The sequence below is a fragment of the Branchiostoma floridae genome, chromosome 17 (assembly GCF_000003815.2).
Source record: "Branchiostoma floridae strain S238N-H82 chromosome 17, Bfl_VNyyK, whole genome shotgun sequence".
NCBI lineage: Eukaryota > Metazoa > Chordata > Leptocardii > Amphioxiformes > Branchiostomatidae > Branchiostoma > Branchiostoma floridae.
In genome coordinates, this window is record NC_049995.1 from 15,907,920 (window position 1) to 15,925,179 (window position 17,260).

The 17,260-nt window shown below is 41.9% G+C and overlaps 1 protein-coding gene across 2 annotated transcripts; it reads right to left on the bottom strand.

Annotated features, from left to right (window-relative positions):
• Window positions 1–117: 117 nt before the first annotated feature.
• LOC118404152 (kelch repeat and BTB domain-containing protein 8-like) lies at window positions 118–5,135 on the bottom strand. 2 transcript variants are annotated; one of them, XR_004829753.1, is made up of 6 exons: window positions 4,848–5,135; window positions 4,055–4,309; window positions 3,798–3,937; window positions 3,286–3,498; window positions 955–2,627; window positions 118–744 (listed from the first exon to the last, which is right to left on the bottom strand). XR_004829753.1 is itself a non-coding variant. In XM_035803174.1 (5 exons), exons 1-5 carry the CDS (start codon window positions 5,100–5,102, stop codon window positions 1,631–1,633), a joined length of 1,860 nt encoding a protein of 619 aa, XP_035659067.1. In that variant the 5' UTR covers window positions 5,103–5,135; the 3' UTR covers window positions 118–1,630. The 2 variants fall into 2 exon arrangements, 1 of the variants encoding a protein (XP_035659067.1); XM_035803174.1 differs by having other exon boundaries at window positions 118–2,627.
• Window positions 5,136–17,260: the final 12,125 nt, after the last annotated feature.

Sequence of the window (17,260 nt, forward strand, 5' to 3'; positions counted from 1 at the left end):
TCATGGCCTCAATGAAAAGCAGCCCGCTGGCCGATTTGAGCTTCTCATGACTAAATAAAGGTTCAAACAAATGTGCAGTTGGATCTGTGAAAAGGCTTATTGAATCAAGCACATATAACCAAAGACTGCATGAAACTTTATTTCTTTCGAGTCAAGAAAACATCTCACTCAAAATGGAAAATGAGACGCTGTTTACAGTATTAGAATAATGTTGGTGTTTCTTAAAGTAGACATAGTACTAACAAGTAAACTGTTACATGTAACGTTACTCCTATTTTCAAAGGTGATTCATACATTGAGACAATGTTATATTAACATTAGGCTACAGAAAGCCGCAATAATGACTAGTACAATATGCCCGACGTGAGGCCATGATTGACTATATGGTGAATATTGATTTTCTATTTTTCCTTACACTTTAATATAGACAATAATGGGAAAGCTTGTAGAAAATTTTACTGCAGAAGAAAAAGACTTGGCAAACATGGCATGCATGTGATGACTATGCAGATAGTTGAATGTATATTTTTGATAAGATGATGACTTTGAAATAAAACAATTAACGTTACATTCTTCTTAAAGACTGATCTCTACTTTTCATTTTGCAGCTGCTTTGTACAACTTACAGTATGTCCGAAAACATTTTTTTTTGCAAAACAGATGAAAAATGAAGCCCGCATGGATGTGAAACACATAATCGAATCAACATGGCCTTATTTATAGAACCTAAAAGTGCACCTAAACCTAAGGCACCAAAACCTAAGGCACCTGAACCTAAGGCACCTAAACCTAAGGCACCTAAACCTAAGGCACCAAAACCTAAGGCACCTGAACCTAAGGCACCTAAACCTAAGGCACCTAAACCTAAGGCACCAAAACCTAAGGCACCTAAACCTAAGGCACCTAAACCTAAGGCACCTGAACCTAAGGCACCTAAACCTAAGGCACCTAAACCTAAGGCACAGAACATCAAATCAGTCATGAACAAGGTGTCCCTTCTTCATAACAAACTCAACAAAAAAGACAAAACGTATGATGTAAGATCTGGAATGTCAGCTTCAGCAATATCAATTATGCTCAATAGTTATGTCAATCCAGTGATATCTATATGCATACATTTCTACATAAACTATCATTACAAAAATATAGTGATACCTATCCCAGGGCCATAGCCATGAACAGGTGTCCCTACATATTGACCAACTTAAGATGCAAGACAAAAAGGATCATGTAAGAGCTGGAATGATATCTATCCAGTGATATCTATATACATACATTTCTACATAAACTATCATTACAAAAATATAGTGATACCTATCACATACTAGAAGTTGATAGCTTTAGAGATAGTTGTCTCTTAAATGCATGCTGTACTGAAGTCAGTACCCTTGTGTACCTATAGCCTTTTCAGTAAGACACAGTATCAAGCCAGAATATTCATCATTATGAATCTGGGCTTGATTTGAAAGAAGATAATCTGAACATTTCTAAAGCATAGTTGAGACAAGAACTCTTGCCAAATCAGGAAAAAAAAACCTTTGACCCCCGCATGTGCAGTTTGATCTGTCAAAAAAGGGCTTATTAAAACAACCACATATCAGTCATTTCCTAAGGGCATGCTGTACTCAAGTCAGTGCCCATGTGCACCTATAGCCTTTGCAGTAAGGCATGGTAGGTACATACGTGCCACTGGGCAGAGCCCACCCTGTGTTGAATAATCTCCGCAAGGCACGTTGGCCTCCAAGTCCCTCCAGGTATCAGTAGACCTGTCATACACATACACAGTATCGTTATCAGTGGCCCTGTCATACATATACGCAGCATCGTTTGACGGTTGTAAGGGTTCCTTTGATACTTTAACCAATACATGCAGCTGGTTCTCCAGTACAAAAAGAACTGTGTATACGTAGTCGTTAATGTCAGCATCTGGGTCTCGGTTTGGCAAGCCTTGCAGTTCCTGCCAGCTGTCAGACACTGTGTTGTACACAACAGTCCTGCTGACCTCTGTGTCTGTGCAGAAGATCTCTGTTCCTATGGCAACTGCTGTCTCGATTCCATACCACTCGAGTTCCTGGAGTGGGGTCCGCTCACACCAACAGTCATGGATCGGCTCGTAGCGATGCATTACTGAGTCCATAAGGAAATAGATGTGCGAACCACAGGGTATAGCCGTGTAGTATTGCCATACCCCTGTTGGTTTGCTGATCCTTAGGTGCAGTGGTGAACACTTCTGCCACTGGTCTGTGTGCCTGTCGTACTTTCTGATGTGCACCGATGTAAAGTCTGGTAACCTTTCCACAGTAATGTAATACAAAATCTTATCAACTTCGACTAAGAACTCATGGAACTGTTCGAGGTCATTTATGTATGTTACATGTATGTCAGGCCTACGAAATGAGGACATATTAGCCCGCTGCCACATATTGCCTGCATGGCTGTACTCCAACACAGCCAACTCATTGGTTATTATTGGATCTTCATTTCCATTCTCCATGACGTAAATACTGTTGCCACTGGCAACAGCTATAGGACTAAGATTCGGCAGGTCCTCCTTAGAATACCTGCACCAGATGTACTTCCCTGCCCTGGGATTCATATAGAGGATGTCATTGCCAATGCCTTTGGTCCTGCAGGGGACAAAACATATTGTCAATAAAAGAGGAATGCTAATTTATGTAAAAATGTCACACGGTCATACAAACAGGGAAAACAGTGGTCTACTCTTTGGTCGGTTTGTCACTAAAGCTGCACTAAATTGGCGGCGGCGCTGTGTTCTAAACTGAATCTGAAAAACATGCAGAGCTACAGAACACTCAAAGTGTATTTGTTTGTTTGTTTATTTTTATTTATCCAGGGGTACATGTCCCTGGGGGGAAACCCTGTACATACATAACAACAAATGATAATGATATAAAATCAAATAAATAGTGACACATCAAGAATTGGCAAAATAACGCAATTCAACTAAGACAAAATAAGGCAAATCAATTTTACAACATCAATCCTAATATAACTCGAAATCATAAATGGAATCATAGAGGTAATGGGAATTTGCATACCAATGTGAACAGAAAAAGACATGACAGATTTCATATCAGACCATGTGGTATTCTGTCGTGTAGATGGTTTTGAAAGTGGAAATGGATGATGCTGCAGGTAGCTAGTTCCACAAAGCTGCACCAGAAAACGAGAGACTTCTTCTTGTACTGTAAAAGGTTAATTTTCTATCGATTTAAGCCATTGTGCGCTCTCAGAAAGAAGAAGAACATGTTTTTGAACACTGACCTATGAAAACGATCGCCAATAACAATCATGGCCATTTCCAGTGTGTCCATCCCCGCTCTCTTCTTCTCGTTGGAAGTCACCTTTACCACGTTCCTCATGGCAGATCTCCCAGGATCCTCCCTGACCAGGGGGTGATCCAAGATGGCTGCCATGTCATCTGAGGTCAGCAGGTTGAAGCGGATGTGAGGGAGGATGCTGGGTAGGTGGTGTAGTCTGTAGGGTTCGGAATAGGGGTTACTGATCACATTGGAATTTGTAACTGTATCGTGTGGTCACTTTTCACAACTGGACACAAAATGATCCACAAAGATTCATCAGATTTTCAGAAATTTCAGTGCATCTCCCGACACAAGACGAAAAAAAAATGTCAGTCTTTTATCAAAATAGCAAGGCACATGCAGATAAGTTTTTTCTGGAACAAGAATCCAATTTTCAAATACCCTACAATTCCGATGAAGCTATATATAAAACTGAGCTGTGTTACATATTTGATACTATAGAACGATATTCACCTGTCCTCCCTGCTGTGCTGCACCCATCTCACCACAGCCTCCCACACCGTTGTCTCCTCTTTAACATCCAGCTCATCGTGGCTGATGATCTCAGTCAGCTGATTCACACTCAGGCTGCAGAACTCCTCTCTGGAGGCAATCTGTGGAGGTCCAGAGTACATGTACATGTTTGGCACTGTGGAAATGTGGGTCTTTGTCCAAACAAGCAGAAATTGTTTTTATCTATCTCTAAACTCGATTAAAGTGAAGAGACCAACCTCATCAAAGTGCATACAGATGAAATGCAGACTGCGCTTTAGAACTCTGTCCAGAGAGAAGACATCAGCAAACTTGTACAGGTCCACACAGGTGGAGCGCTGCACACTCATGTCCATGTAGCTGCTGCAGGTGTCTCTCACATAGTCCAGTTGGAGGAGGTCGGCTGCCTGATACAGGGGCTGTACTTTGTCCACATTGAGAGTTCCTGAGTAGATGTAACTCAGGATCTCCCCAAAAGCGTTGGCATCCAAACCCTGCGGAAGAAAAACAATTATATTTGAATGATATTTGAATCATCTAATATATTCTGTCTATCTTACTATGATTCTACAGCTAGAACACACAACATTGTCACCATATTATCAATTAAATAGATAAATTCACAAAATTCTAAATTAGTCAAATGACAAAATTCTAATTCAATCTTTCATAAGTCATAATGTCGCAAAGCATTCAGCATTCACCTTTGACATATTATTACCCACAATTCCTGTCGCTGCGAAGACGAACTTGGCAGGTAAACAAATTTATTAAAGTTAGAATATACATCCCATCCTGTTTAAGGCCATTTTCTACTTAAGTGCTACCTAAAATTTGTGCTGAAAAGAAAACGACTGCAAGAGCAAGCCCCAAAATACCCAGATTGAGACAAAGAAAAGTGGGGAGGGGGGCAGAAGAAACTTGGGGGGATTGGGAATTCGCAATCCTACCCCTTTCCCCAACATTTTTTTGTTGCTATTATTACTGCCTGTACTGCTGTATTCAATACAAGGAAATTTCCTCCAACTTTACCTGTAAAGAAACCGTCTTCTGCCGACTTTCCGCCATGTCACTTGTAAACATGGCCCTGAAGTAGGGGCTGGCCGCGGACAGAACAAGCCGATGGCAGGGAAACAGCCGGTCCTCAACTTCAATAACGACATCCTGCAGTACCCCAGGCTTCTGTAAGTCACCCACAATTCCGAGAAACCCGTGCTGATAGCTTTCGTTTTGGTAGGAACGAGGATGAACTGCGCTGGCGTGGGGTTCGAGGTCTGCGGCGGCCATGTTGATGATGATGATCAAGATGATGATGACCTGTTGCCTGATGACCCCTTGCCTGATTGCCTACATATGTAGCGATATGAGAGAAGGCATTATATAAAGCTTTTTCGTCAAGCAAATTGAAACAAGAACTGTCTACAAGTCAGGGATCTTTGCCTTTCATGACATAATGCCCGCAATGCCTCTGCACATGAACACTTGGAATAGTGAACGAGCTTATTGATGTCTAATTACTACACGGCAGTACATGATGTGGTCCGCACACAGATCAACGTTAACGTTAGTATTTCCTCATGAATGAGGCTAGCTGAGAGTAGTAAAGTCATGGCACACAGTCTCCATGTTGTACAGTGAAAAGAGGAACCCCTCAATTTAGTGTCCTAGGGCCAACCAAGGCGGTTGAGCCCCCCAACTCTATTTGTTGTGTACATAAGTGACCTACCAGATGTGGTAAAAAGCACTGTTAAGAGGCTTTAGACATTTGCCAATGATAACAGCTTGTTGCATTAAACAATGGGTAACGGACCCGTTACTATATGGAAACCAGAGAGTCTAGTACAATCGTTGAGGTCAAGAACCTGAACAAACAAAGGTAATGTCAAATGTCAAATACTTGATGACTTGCCAGTCCCTATCCTTTACAAATATCTAGATCCCTCGTAAAAACCCGTATTTGGGAAAAACCCGTATTTGTTGGCATATCTTTTCGTGAAAGAAATGAAAATCGCACGACCACTGGAGCCTTTTATTTATGGTGATAAAAGACGTAATTTTGCACGCGTGATATCGATACATTATTTGGGTAATCAGTAGTCTCCAAGCAGAGGTTAGGCTCCGGCTGTTTTTTAACGTTTTTTTAGTCGTTTTTATCGGGCTTTCTATTTTGTCATTTTTTTTTCGCTGTGTCCGGTTAGGTTTTGACACAGCAAGATATAATACTAAATAGAAAGGCCGATAAAAACGACTAAAAAAAACGTTAAAAAACAGCCTGAGCCTAACCTCTGCTTGGAGAGTAGGTAATCAGGCCCTTTGCGAGGTATAGCGCTAACATCATCATCAATATGGCTGCCGCACACGAAAAACGAAAAACGCCACGACAGCGCAGTTCGTCCTCGTTCTTACCAAGACGAGAGCTATCGCCTCGGCTTTCTTGGACATGTGGGCGACTTACAGGAGGCTGGGGTACTGCAGGATGTCGTCCTTGAAGTCGAGGGCCGGCGGTTTCCCTGCCATCGGCTTGTTCTGTCCGCGGCCATCCCCTACTTCAGGGTCATGTTTACAAGTGGCATGGCGGAAAGTCGTCAGAAGACGGTTGTTTTGCAGGTAGGGCCGTTTTGTCGTAACGATTGGATTGGGCCACTGATAACTAAGCGTCCAGCATTGATAAATAGTAACCAATTTATTATATAAAGGACAAAGGGGAAGGTTTGTGTGTGTGTGTGTGGGGGGGGGGGGCGGGGGGTTACTAGTATATTACACCAAGGAGGTTAATTTGATTACACGGTTTCTAGACTTCCCCCAGAGGCTTATCGTATGAACTCAACGCCATCTGTTACCCTTTTCTAACCCTACCCTAAATGCATCACTGACATTAGTAGCGTATCTCCAGATTTTGTAAACCAATAACTGTATCCTTGGCGGTTGTGGGTGGTCTTCTATACAACACGGGTGCACTTTTTGGCGACGCCTCGGGGGCGAGCCTAATAGTATAGTTTGCGACCGTTGCATGTGTAGTTGCATCATCCATTTAGATGGAATAACTCGTGAATGGATTGACGGATCTTTATGATATTTGGCCATTCGGTCCAATCCAATCCAAAGTATCAAATCCGTCCTAAATGTCCGGACGGTCCCAAACAGCGTCTAAGCCTGTCCAAACGGCCATCCGAGCCATTCCAAACGGCGTCTAAGCCCTTCCCTAATGGCCGTCTTAGAGTATGAGAGTATACAATACATTGGACGATAATCAAACATCATTGTTATTCTTCCCAAGGGTTTGGATGCAGGCATGTTTGGGGAGATCCTGAGTTACATCTACTCGGGAACCCCCCATGTGTCCCTGGACAAAGTGCAGCCCCTGTACCAGGCAGCCGACCTCCTCCAACTGGACTATGTGAGAGACACCTGCAGCAGCTACATGACCATGAATGTGGAGCGCTCCACCTGTGTGGACCTGCACATGTTTGCTGATGTCTTCTCTTTGGACACTGTCCTTAAACAATGCCTAAAGAATATCTGTAGGCACTTTTCTAAGGTTGGTCTCTCCAAAGTATCAAAGTAACAAATTATGTCTAGATAATCTTCTAGACAACAAACTTTATGCAATGGTGACACAAAATGATATACTGTACTAGTTTCACAGTTTCTGTGGTAACAACATGCTTTTGACAATGACAACATATTCTGTCAGTTTTGGAAATCTATATGAAAGGCACAATTAAGTTTGCCTCATGGTCTGCCTTTGCTATTAGCATAGGAGTATATCAGGCCCATTTCTACAATCCTACACATGTACATGTGCTCTGCACCTCCACAGGTTGCCTCTAGTGAGGAGTTCTACAGCCTGAGTGTGAATCAGCTGACTGAGATCATCAGCCACGATGAGCTGGATGTTAAAGAGGAGACAACAGTGTGGGAGGCTGTGGTGAGACGGGTGCAGCACAGCAGGGAGGACAGGTAGGTGTTTTATGTAATGAAGATTTGAATTCACATCCTTTCAGATGATGAGATGTTTCCACGACTGCGGGGAGAGATAAGTGACAGCAAATCTAGACAGAACAAAAAAAACTTGACCAGTTGCCAGCTGGCACTGTGCGATATCTAAAAGCCCACTTCCTTATAGACTCCTTCACCGGCCTCTCTGGGGGCGTTGGCATAAGATTGTTTTTTGGGGGGGGGGGGCATTCTCAGTCAGAAAATCGACCTAACCCACGAGACCCCCCCCCCCCCCCACGACAACTTACGCTTATGCACCAAGAGAGGCCGGTGAAGGAGGGTAACTCCCTTACCTTGTCCAACTTTTGAATAGCACATTGTAATCGGAACGGCTAACCTGATGTTACACTGTTTGTATATATATATATTCGTCAGTAATTTTAAACATTTATAAGTATGTTCGACTTGTCAATGTAACCTGTGACCCTGTAATGTGGTTATAGTAAAATCATTCTTTATTCGTAAATGAAAAAGAAATATACATGTATCCCAGGTCATATTGGTCAATAATAATGATGACCAAACATGCAGGGGGACATTGACAGACGGCCACAAGACATACAATAATATTACACAGATGTTCGTTATTAACTTAAAGTCATATTGCACTCAATTACATTTAAAATCAGAATATTTTGTTTTTCAGTTATCCAAAATATATCACTATTGGTGCTAATTCGCACACTACGAAAAATGATTTTTGCTTGTTTTGCTTACCCCATGGACAATTCTTATATGAAGAAAAAATATTCTTGCAAGAAGAAAATGTAGAATAAAATTCTAAGCAAGACAAGAATCTACCAAAAAATCTTATTTCTCATGCAAAGAACAATTTTCTTATTCTTCTTTGGTGAAGAACATTTTTCTCACACCTAAGAATTTTCTGGAACTTTAAGCAAAATCTTCTTCTTTTTTCTTACGATGCAAGAAAAAAATTCTAGAAATGCTTGCTTTTTTTATAGCTCTTAAGAAATACAAGAATTTTTGCTCTTGATGTAAGAAAAGTATTCTTGGTGTAAGAATATTAATGAAAAAAATGTCTCAAAAATTCAAGCAAAAATTTGCTTGCCCCATGGACAAGCATATTTTTCTAAGATTTCTTGGAGACAGAATAATTTTCTTCCTGGAAGATAAATTTTCTGTGAGGAAGAAAAACAAGATACACAAAAAAATCATTTTTGGTAGTGCACAACTTGAAAAGAGGGGAAGTATGTCATAATCTAAATTTTACAGAGAGAGCTAGCTGTTTTTTTACAGCAACTTGTCTGCCTCCCAGTGCGGCTCATGGCGCGCGTTCCATACAGCATAAGATGACAACATTGCCATACGGCTAATGTCCTTAGAAAGATTCTTGGGTGGTTTAGACTTAACTATCTTAAACAATGTTCTAAGTCTGCTTTTGTTGTCTGGTGTGATTAGTCCCCTGGACCCGATCTCAAAACAGGTGAGAGTGGCTGAAAAGCCTGCAGTTCTCAAGTCTGTCACTAGGGCGCTGTACTTATTAACCTTCCGGTCATGGCTGGCTTTAATGTTCTGTTCAAAGGGTACAGTCAGCTCATGGATGTGGATAGTCTTCTGTTCTGGCAAATAGATCACCAAGTCTGGTTTCTGGGTAGTGGGCATTGTATGGACCGGGATGGTACCTCCGTTATTCGTGTAACCTTGTATGTCCGCATAGATGGTGGCGTTGATCCGAGAGGGATCAATGGACTCTATGATGCTGTCCGTTATGTGCTTCAGTACTGAGTTGTGTCGGAATGTGTACCGTCCTTGCTGGAGAGAGACGCCGCAGTGGTTCATGCAATGTAAAAGTTGCTGCCAAAGTTTTTCGTGAATAAAACCCATTGATGAAGAGGCAAGGACGAGGGTTTATAATAGCCTGTATTCAATGGGAGTCGTCATGGTGTGATGATTTGGTCATGATGACACATGTGATGTATAATTAGTGTACAGTCATTTGGGTGGGTCCATTCAACAATGGTAGATCCGTCAGCTATCATCTTTCATCAGCTTCCCATTCAGTGAGCTCCGAAATTTCATTACAGAAATGGGGGACCGAATTACCGGGCTTTAAAACCAATATAGCTAATGGATGTATTGTCAACGTTTGGATGGTTCGTGAAGACTCTTACACGTGCGTCACAAAAGCGTAACCATAGTAAGGTTACCATGGCATAGTTACCATAGTAACCAAAGCAACGTCCTTTCAACAATGGGTACCGACATTTTAATACAGAAAAAGGGAAGCAATTTCGCGGACGGTGAGACCAATACAGTTAATGGCAGGGTTGTTTCAATAGTTCATGAAGACTCCTACATGCACGTCACAATGGCATTTTTTTATTCAAGAAAAAGAAAATAGGTACATTTGGTACAGATACAAAATAAACACATTATAACGTGCAAAATCCATAAGCTACATAAAAAACCTGAGACAGTCAGTCTAAAGAACAAAAGATAATGTCAAGAAATAAAATAACCACCGTTGAAAGAATTCAGAAATCGAAATATTGACCTTGGTTGGCTAATTAATAACGTACATAATTCAATATCAAATAAATAATATCCCAACTCAGAGGCTCAGTGCTAACGGAAACAGTATGTATGTAAAGTAACAAAGGTAACTCAAAATCGGCTGAATAAACTTCAGCAAAAACTCAAAGGCCTTACTGGCTCAGATATTAAGGAATGATAATCACAATAACTGAGTATCAGCTGAATAAACATTAAGAAAGACTCAAAAACAACAGTAGCAGGCTAAGATATGAAGAAATAATAACAATAGATGATAAAAACTTAATATCAACTGAGCAAATATCAACAAAAACTCAAAGGGCTTAAGGGTAGACCCAAATATAAGAAACTAATGGTTGGCAACAATAACTCATTAGTGTACAGTCATTTGGGTGGGTCCTTTCAACAATGGCAGATCCGTCAGCTATCACCTTTCATCAGCTTCCCATTCAGTGAGCTCCGACATTTCATTGCAGAAACGAGAGACCGAATTTCCGGGCGATAAAACCAATATAGCTAATGGAAGTATTGTCAACGTTTGAATGGTTCGTGAAGACTCTTACACGTGCGTCACAAAAGCGTAACCATAGTAACGTTACCATGGCATCGTTACCATAGTAACCATAGCAAAAATGGGTACGACATTTTAGTGATATCTGTGTTTGTTATCAATATATGTGGGTATTGACATTTGTGGCATTTCTGAAATTTGAATGATCAAAGATGGCAAATATATGAATTTTACTCTTTTATGTAGGAATTGTGTGTATGTGGGAGTGCATGTGTGTGTGCGCGCATGTGTGTGTGTCTGTGTGTGATGTTTCTAAATTGTTCTAAATAAAGAGATATTTGTACCATTAATTTCACAATGTTTCCAACATGTATAGATAGGTTCAAACCTGTTCAAACTTTCATTTTCAATTGTTTGAACAAGTTATATCTTCAGTGACTGAAATATTCTTTTACTTAGAATAGTTCAAACTTATTACAAATATTATCTAAAAAGTTAACCCTCTCGGTGACTCGGAATCGACTCTAGTTGCCACGGCATGCAACAGTTGATAATCACACTGGGCATCATCAAATTTTCAAATTTCATTACTCAATATGGCCATTGATATCCCTATGCACTTATTGTATTTCATGGGGGTATTAGGACTCAGGCGTGCGTTACTAACCACGGGATGTCTGTACAAATAAACAAATGTCCCTTGGGACTTTTTAGTTCGCTTCGAATAAAGGCGACGCCCCTCTAGTGTGTTTGGTTTTTTGTATCTTCGGCCGCGACGTTTGGGTCGGTCGAACAGGCAAGAACATGGCCAGGTTGGGTCTAGGCTTGGCTGTTGCCGTTGCGTTTGCCATTTTTCTAGTCGACTCTTCTGAACCACCGTCCGGTAAGAAACGTTTTCTGTACTTTATAAATGTGTCGAGGGTCGTTTACGTTTTGTGCATGTCTTTGCAACTCTTGTTAACATGTTTCAAACAGTGGAAGACCAGTTTATAATTTCACCCGCCATTTTATTTTAAGAATTTCCATTTATGAGAATGAAAGCAGGATGTGTATTGGTTGTCTGAAATAAGAACGGGACTGACTTATCTAAAAAGAAAAACGAACTAGCCAACGCTAATAAGGGGGACTGACCATTGGCCGGTACGTCAAGCCTTTGTCGGATACTTATACCTGTACTGAAAGTAGAAAGTGACATCTGTGTTTGTTATCAATGTATAACTGAGTAACTGACTGTTGAAGTAACATCGAAAATTTCATGGTGACCAGATTTGTGGCATTTCTGAAATTTGAATGAAGATCAAAGATGGAAAATATATGAATTGTACTCTTTTATGCAGGAATTGTGTGTATGTGGGAGTGCATGTGTGTGTGTGTGTGTGTGTGTGTGTGCATGTGTATGTGCGCATATGTGTGTGCGCATATGTGTGTGTGTGCGCGCGCGCATGTGTGTGTGTGTGTGTGTGTGTGTGTGTGTGTTTGTGTGCGTGTGAACACCAGGCTATTCCATGTGTTGATGTTTTGTACAACACTCAGGCATCGCTTTGTGCTTTCAACAGTTAATGAGAGACATCAATTTTTCACTTGTCATCATTAAGACTGACATGGACAATTACAATTACATGTCGCACCGATATTAGCTAGGTGTTTCTGTGGTCTGAGAAGGGACCGCATTGAAACCTCTTCCCAAAACATCGGAATATTTCTTTCGACCTTATCCTCATAATATGCATATTTGCACGTAAAACAAGGTGGTTGTTATCCATACTTGTTATCCATTGAGTCTAGGGTACAGTATTTTTGTTTCATTTCTTTTTCAAAAAGAGCAATACATACCTTCTTACTAATAATAGATGTGTAATGTAATTGGCCACGGCATGCAACAGTTGATAATTACACTGGGCATCATCAAATTTTCAAATTTCATTACTCAATATGGCCATTAATATCCATGTACACTTATTATGCCCCATGGAGATGTTTGGACCAAGTCGCGTGTTACTAACCAGAGGATAGAGGTATAAAGACGACGCCTTTCTAGAGTGAGTGTTTGGTTTTTTGTATCTTGGGCCGCGACGTTTGGGTCGGTCGAACAGGCAAGAACATGGCCAGGTTGGGTCTAGGCTTGGCTGTTGACGTTACGTTTGCCATTTTTCTAGTCGACTCTTCTGAACTACCGTCCGGCAAGAAACGTTTACTTTTTGTGCAAATGTGGTTCCATAGTTGCTATCCACTTACTCTAGGGCACGGTACTGGAAGCCCATCTCTCTCCTACCCGAAGTCAGGTGCCCATTTACACCTGGAGAGAGGAAAGTAGGAAAGTCGTGTGAAAGGCCTTTCCAAAGGGCACAATATGAGTAGCAATGCAGGATTCGAAAGCAGGACCTGTCAGCTGCCCATTTTACACCTGGAGAAATGAAAGTAGGAAAGTCATGTAAACTGCCTTTCCCAAGGCACAATATTACTAAGATTCGAACCCAAGATCTCTGGTCCAACACCCTGCAGTCACTCCACACGACAGCACCATATTTTTCATGTCTTTTTTATCAAGCAATAAATACCCATTCGCGCGTTACTAACCAGAGAATGGTGGCGTAATCTCCCTTGGGACTCTATAGTTCGCTCGCTCAAGGACGAAGGCTTTCCGTTGCGCTTTTTACGTGCCGGAGTGTGAGTGTTCTGTCTCCCGGTAGGATTCCTCGTTCAGTCTACACTAGAGGTATCCCAGTTATACCTAACACGTTACATGCTATGTGTGTTGTGCGTTTATGAAGGTTAGACATCCAGGTAAACAATATTCAAACACAATTCAATCTCTACAACTGGATAAAAACGGATTTTTACTTCCGGAAGTAAGTAACGACAATGTAACCTGTAACCCTGTAATTTGGTTACCTTTTATGCAATGTAAAAAGATGTAATTCAGCTCTAGGGCTGCCAAAGTTTTTTCGTGAATAAAACCCATTTATGAAGAGGCAAGGACGAGGGTTTATAGTAGCCTGCATGCAATGAGAGTCGTCATATTGTGATAATTTGGTCATGATGATACCTGTTGTGTATAATTAGTGTACAGTCATTTGGGTGGGTCCTTTCAACAATGGCAGATCCGTCAGATATCATCTTTAATCAGCTTCCCATTCAGTGAGCTCCGAAATTTCATTACAGAAATGGGGGACCGAATTACCGGGCTTTAAAACCAATATAGCTAATGAATGTATTGTCAACGTTTGGATGGTTCGTGAAGACTCTTACACGTGCGTCACAAAAGCGTAACCATAGTAACTTTACCATGGCATAGTTACCATAGTAACCAAAGCAACGTCCTTTCAACAATGGGTACCGACATTTTAATACAGAAAAAGGGAAGCAATTTCGCGGACGGTGAGACCAATACAGTTAATGGCAGGGTTGTTTCAATAGTTCATGAAGACTCCTACATGCACGTCACAATAGCGTTGCCATAGCAACGTGGTTGTCCACCAGGTTCAACAATTGTATGCTTAAGAATAGTAAAAGTTGGCCATGTGTGTTTGTGCATAAGTGTGTGTGTTTGTGTGTGTGTTAGCACGGATATTAGCTGTTTCTGTGGTCTAAGAAGGGACCACATTGAAACCTCTTACTAAACATTAAGAATGTTTTTTTGTGACATTATCCTTATAATATGCGGTACTTCAACGAAAAACAAAGATAGTTGTTATCCACTTTGTCTAGGGCACGGTATTGGAAGTCCATCTCTCTCCTTCCCGAAGTGAGGTGCCCATTTTACACCTGGAGAGAGAAAAGTAGGAAAGTGATGTAAAAGGCCTTTCCAAGGCACAATATTATATAATATACAATATACAACCTCTGGGTTTGGGGCCAAACACCCTACAGTCACTCCACACGACAATATCATTTTTTTATTATTTTTTTTAAATTTTGAAATGAGCAATAGATACAATCTTACAAATAATAGACGTGTAATTAGTTGGCCACTGCATGCAACAATTGGTAATCACAATAGGATTATGCTCCATGGAGATGTTTGGACCCAGACGCGCCATACTATTAGATGGTATCTGTATTGACTCCCCAGTTCGCATCGCTCAAGGACGGAGGTTTTCAGGTGCTTTTTTTGTTTTCGCATCTTCGGCCGCGACGTTTGGGTCGGTCGAACAGGCAAGAACATGGCCAGGTTGGGCCTAGGCTTGGCTGTTGCCGTTGCGTTTGCCATTTTTCTAGTTGACTCTTCTGAACCACCGTCCGGTAAGAAACGTTTTCTGTACTTTACAAATGTGTCGAGGGTCGTTTACTTTTTGTGCATGTCTTTGCAACTCTTGTCAACATGTTTAAACAGCGGAAGACCAGTTTATAATTTCACCCGCCATTTTATTTTAAGAATTTTCATGAAAGCAGGATTTGTATTGGGTGTCTGAAATAAGAATGGGACCGACTTATCTAAAAAGAAAAACGAACTAGCCAACGCTAAGGGGGACTGACCATTGGCCGATAAGCCAAGCCTTTGTCGGTACAGGTATAAGCTTAGTGACATCTGTGTTTGTTATCAATACATGTGGGTATTGACTGTAGTAACATCGACAATTTCAGGGTGACCACATTTAAATTTGTGGCATTTCCAAAATTTGAATGAAGATCTAAAATGGAAAATATATGAATTTTACTCTTTTATGTAGGAATTGTGTGTATGTGTGAGTGCATGTTTGTATGTGTGTGCGCGCGTGCGCATGCGTGTGTGTGAACACCAGGCTATTCCATGTGTTGATGTTTTCACAACCCTCAGGCATCGCTTTGTGCTTTCCACAGTTAATGAGGGACATCAATTTTTGACTTGTCATCATCAAGGTTGAAATGGACAATTACATGTAGCAACAATATTAGCTAGGTGCTTCTGTGGTCTGGGAAGGGACGACATTGAAACCTCTTCCTAAAAAATCGGAATATTTCTTTTGACCTTATCCTCATAATTTGCGGTACATTGTATTTGCATGCGTACATAAAACAAATGTGGTTCCGTAGTTGTTATCCACTTTGTCTAGGGCATGGTACTGGAAGCCCATCTCTCTCCTACCCGAAGTCAGGTGCCCAATTTACAACTGGAGAGAGAAAAGTAGGAAAGTCAGGTAAAAGGCCTTTACACAAGGCACAATATGAGTAGCAATGCAGGATTCGAACCTCTGTCAGATGCCCATTTTACACCTTGAGAAAGGAAAGTAGGAAAGTCATGTAAACTGCCTTTCCCAAGGCACAATATTAGTAGGATTCAAACCCAGGACCCCTGGGTTCGGGGCCAAACACCCTGCAGTCACTCCACACGACAGCACCATTTTTTTCATTTCTTTCTTCATTTCTTTTATAAAAAGAGCAATACATACCATCTTACAAATGATAGGCGTGTAATATAATTGGCCACGGCATCCAACAGTTGATAATCACACTGAGCATCATCAAAATTTCAAATTTTATTACTCAATATGGCCATTGATATCCCTATGCACTTATTATACTCCATGGAGTTGTTTGGACCCAATCGCGCGTTACTAACCAGAGGATGGTGGTAGAATTTCCCTTGGGACTCTCCAGTTCGCATCGCTCAAGGACAAAGGCTTTCAGTTGCGCTTTTTACGTGCCGGAGTGTGAGTGTTCTGTCTCCCGGTAGGATTCTTCGTTCGGTCTACACTAGAGTTATCCCAGTTATACCTAACAAGTTACATGCTATGTGTGTTGTGGAATTTGATAATTTGACCGTTGATATTATTTATGCCCTCAGACACAGCAGCACCGACCAGTGCTCCGGGAGACACAGCAGCACCGACCAGTGCTCCTGGAGACACAGCAGCACCGACCAGTGCTCATGGAGACACAGCAGCACCGACCAGTGCTCCTGGAGACACAGCAGCACCGACCAGTGCTCCTGGAGACACAGCAGCACCGACCAGTGCTCCGGGAGACACAGCAGCACCGACCAGTACTGATGGAGACACAGCAGCACCGACCAGTGCTCCTGGAGACACAGCAGCACCGACCAGTACTGATGGAGACACAGCAGCACCAACCAGTGCTCCTGGAGACACAGCAGCACCGACCAGTGCTCCTGGAGACACAGCAGCACCGACCAGTGCTCCTGGAGACACAGCAGCACCGACCAGTGCTCCGGGAGACACAGCAGCACCGACCAGTACTGATGGAGACACAGCAGCACCGACCAGTGCTCCTGGAGACACAGCAGCACCGACCAGTGCTCCTGGAGACACAGCTACACCGACCAATGCTCCTGAAGACACAGCAGCACCAACCAGTGCCCCGGGAGACACAGCATCACCGACCAGTGCTCCGGGAGACACAGCTACACCGACCAATGCTCCGGGAGACACAGCAGCACCGACCAGTGCTCCTGGAGACACAACAGCACCGACCAGTGCTCCGG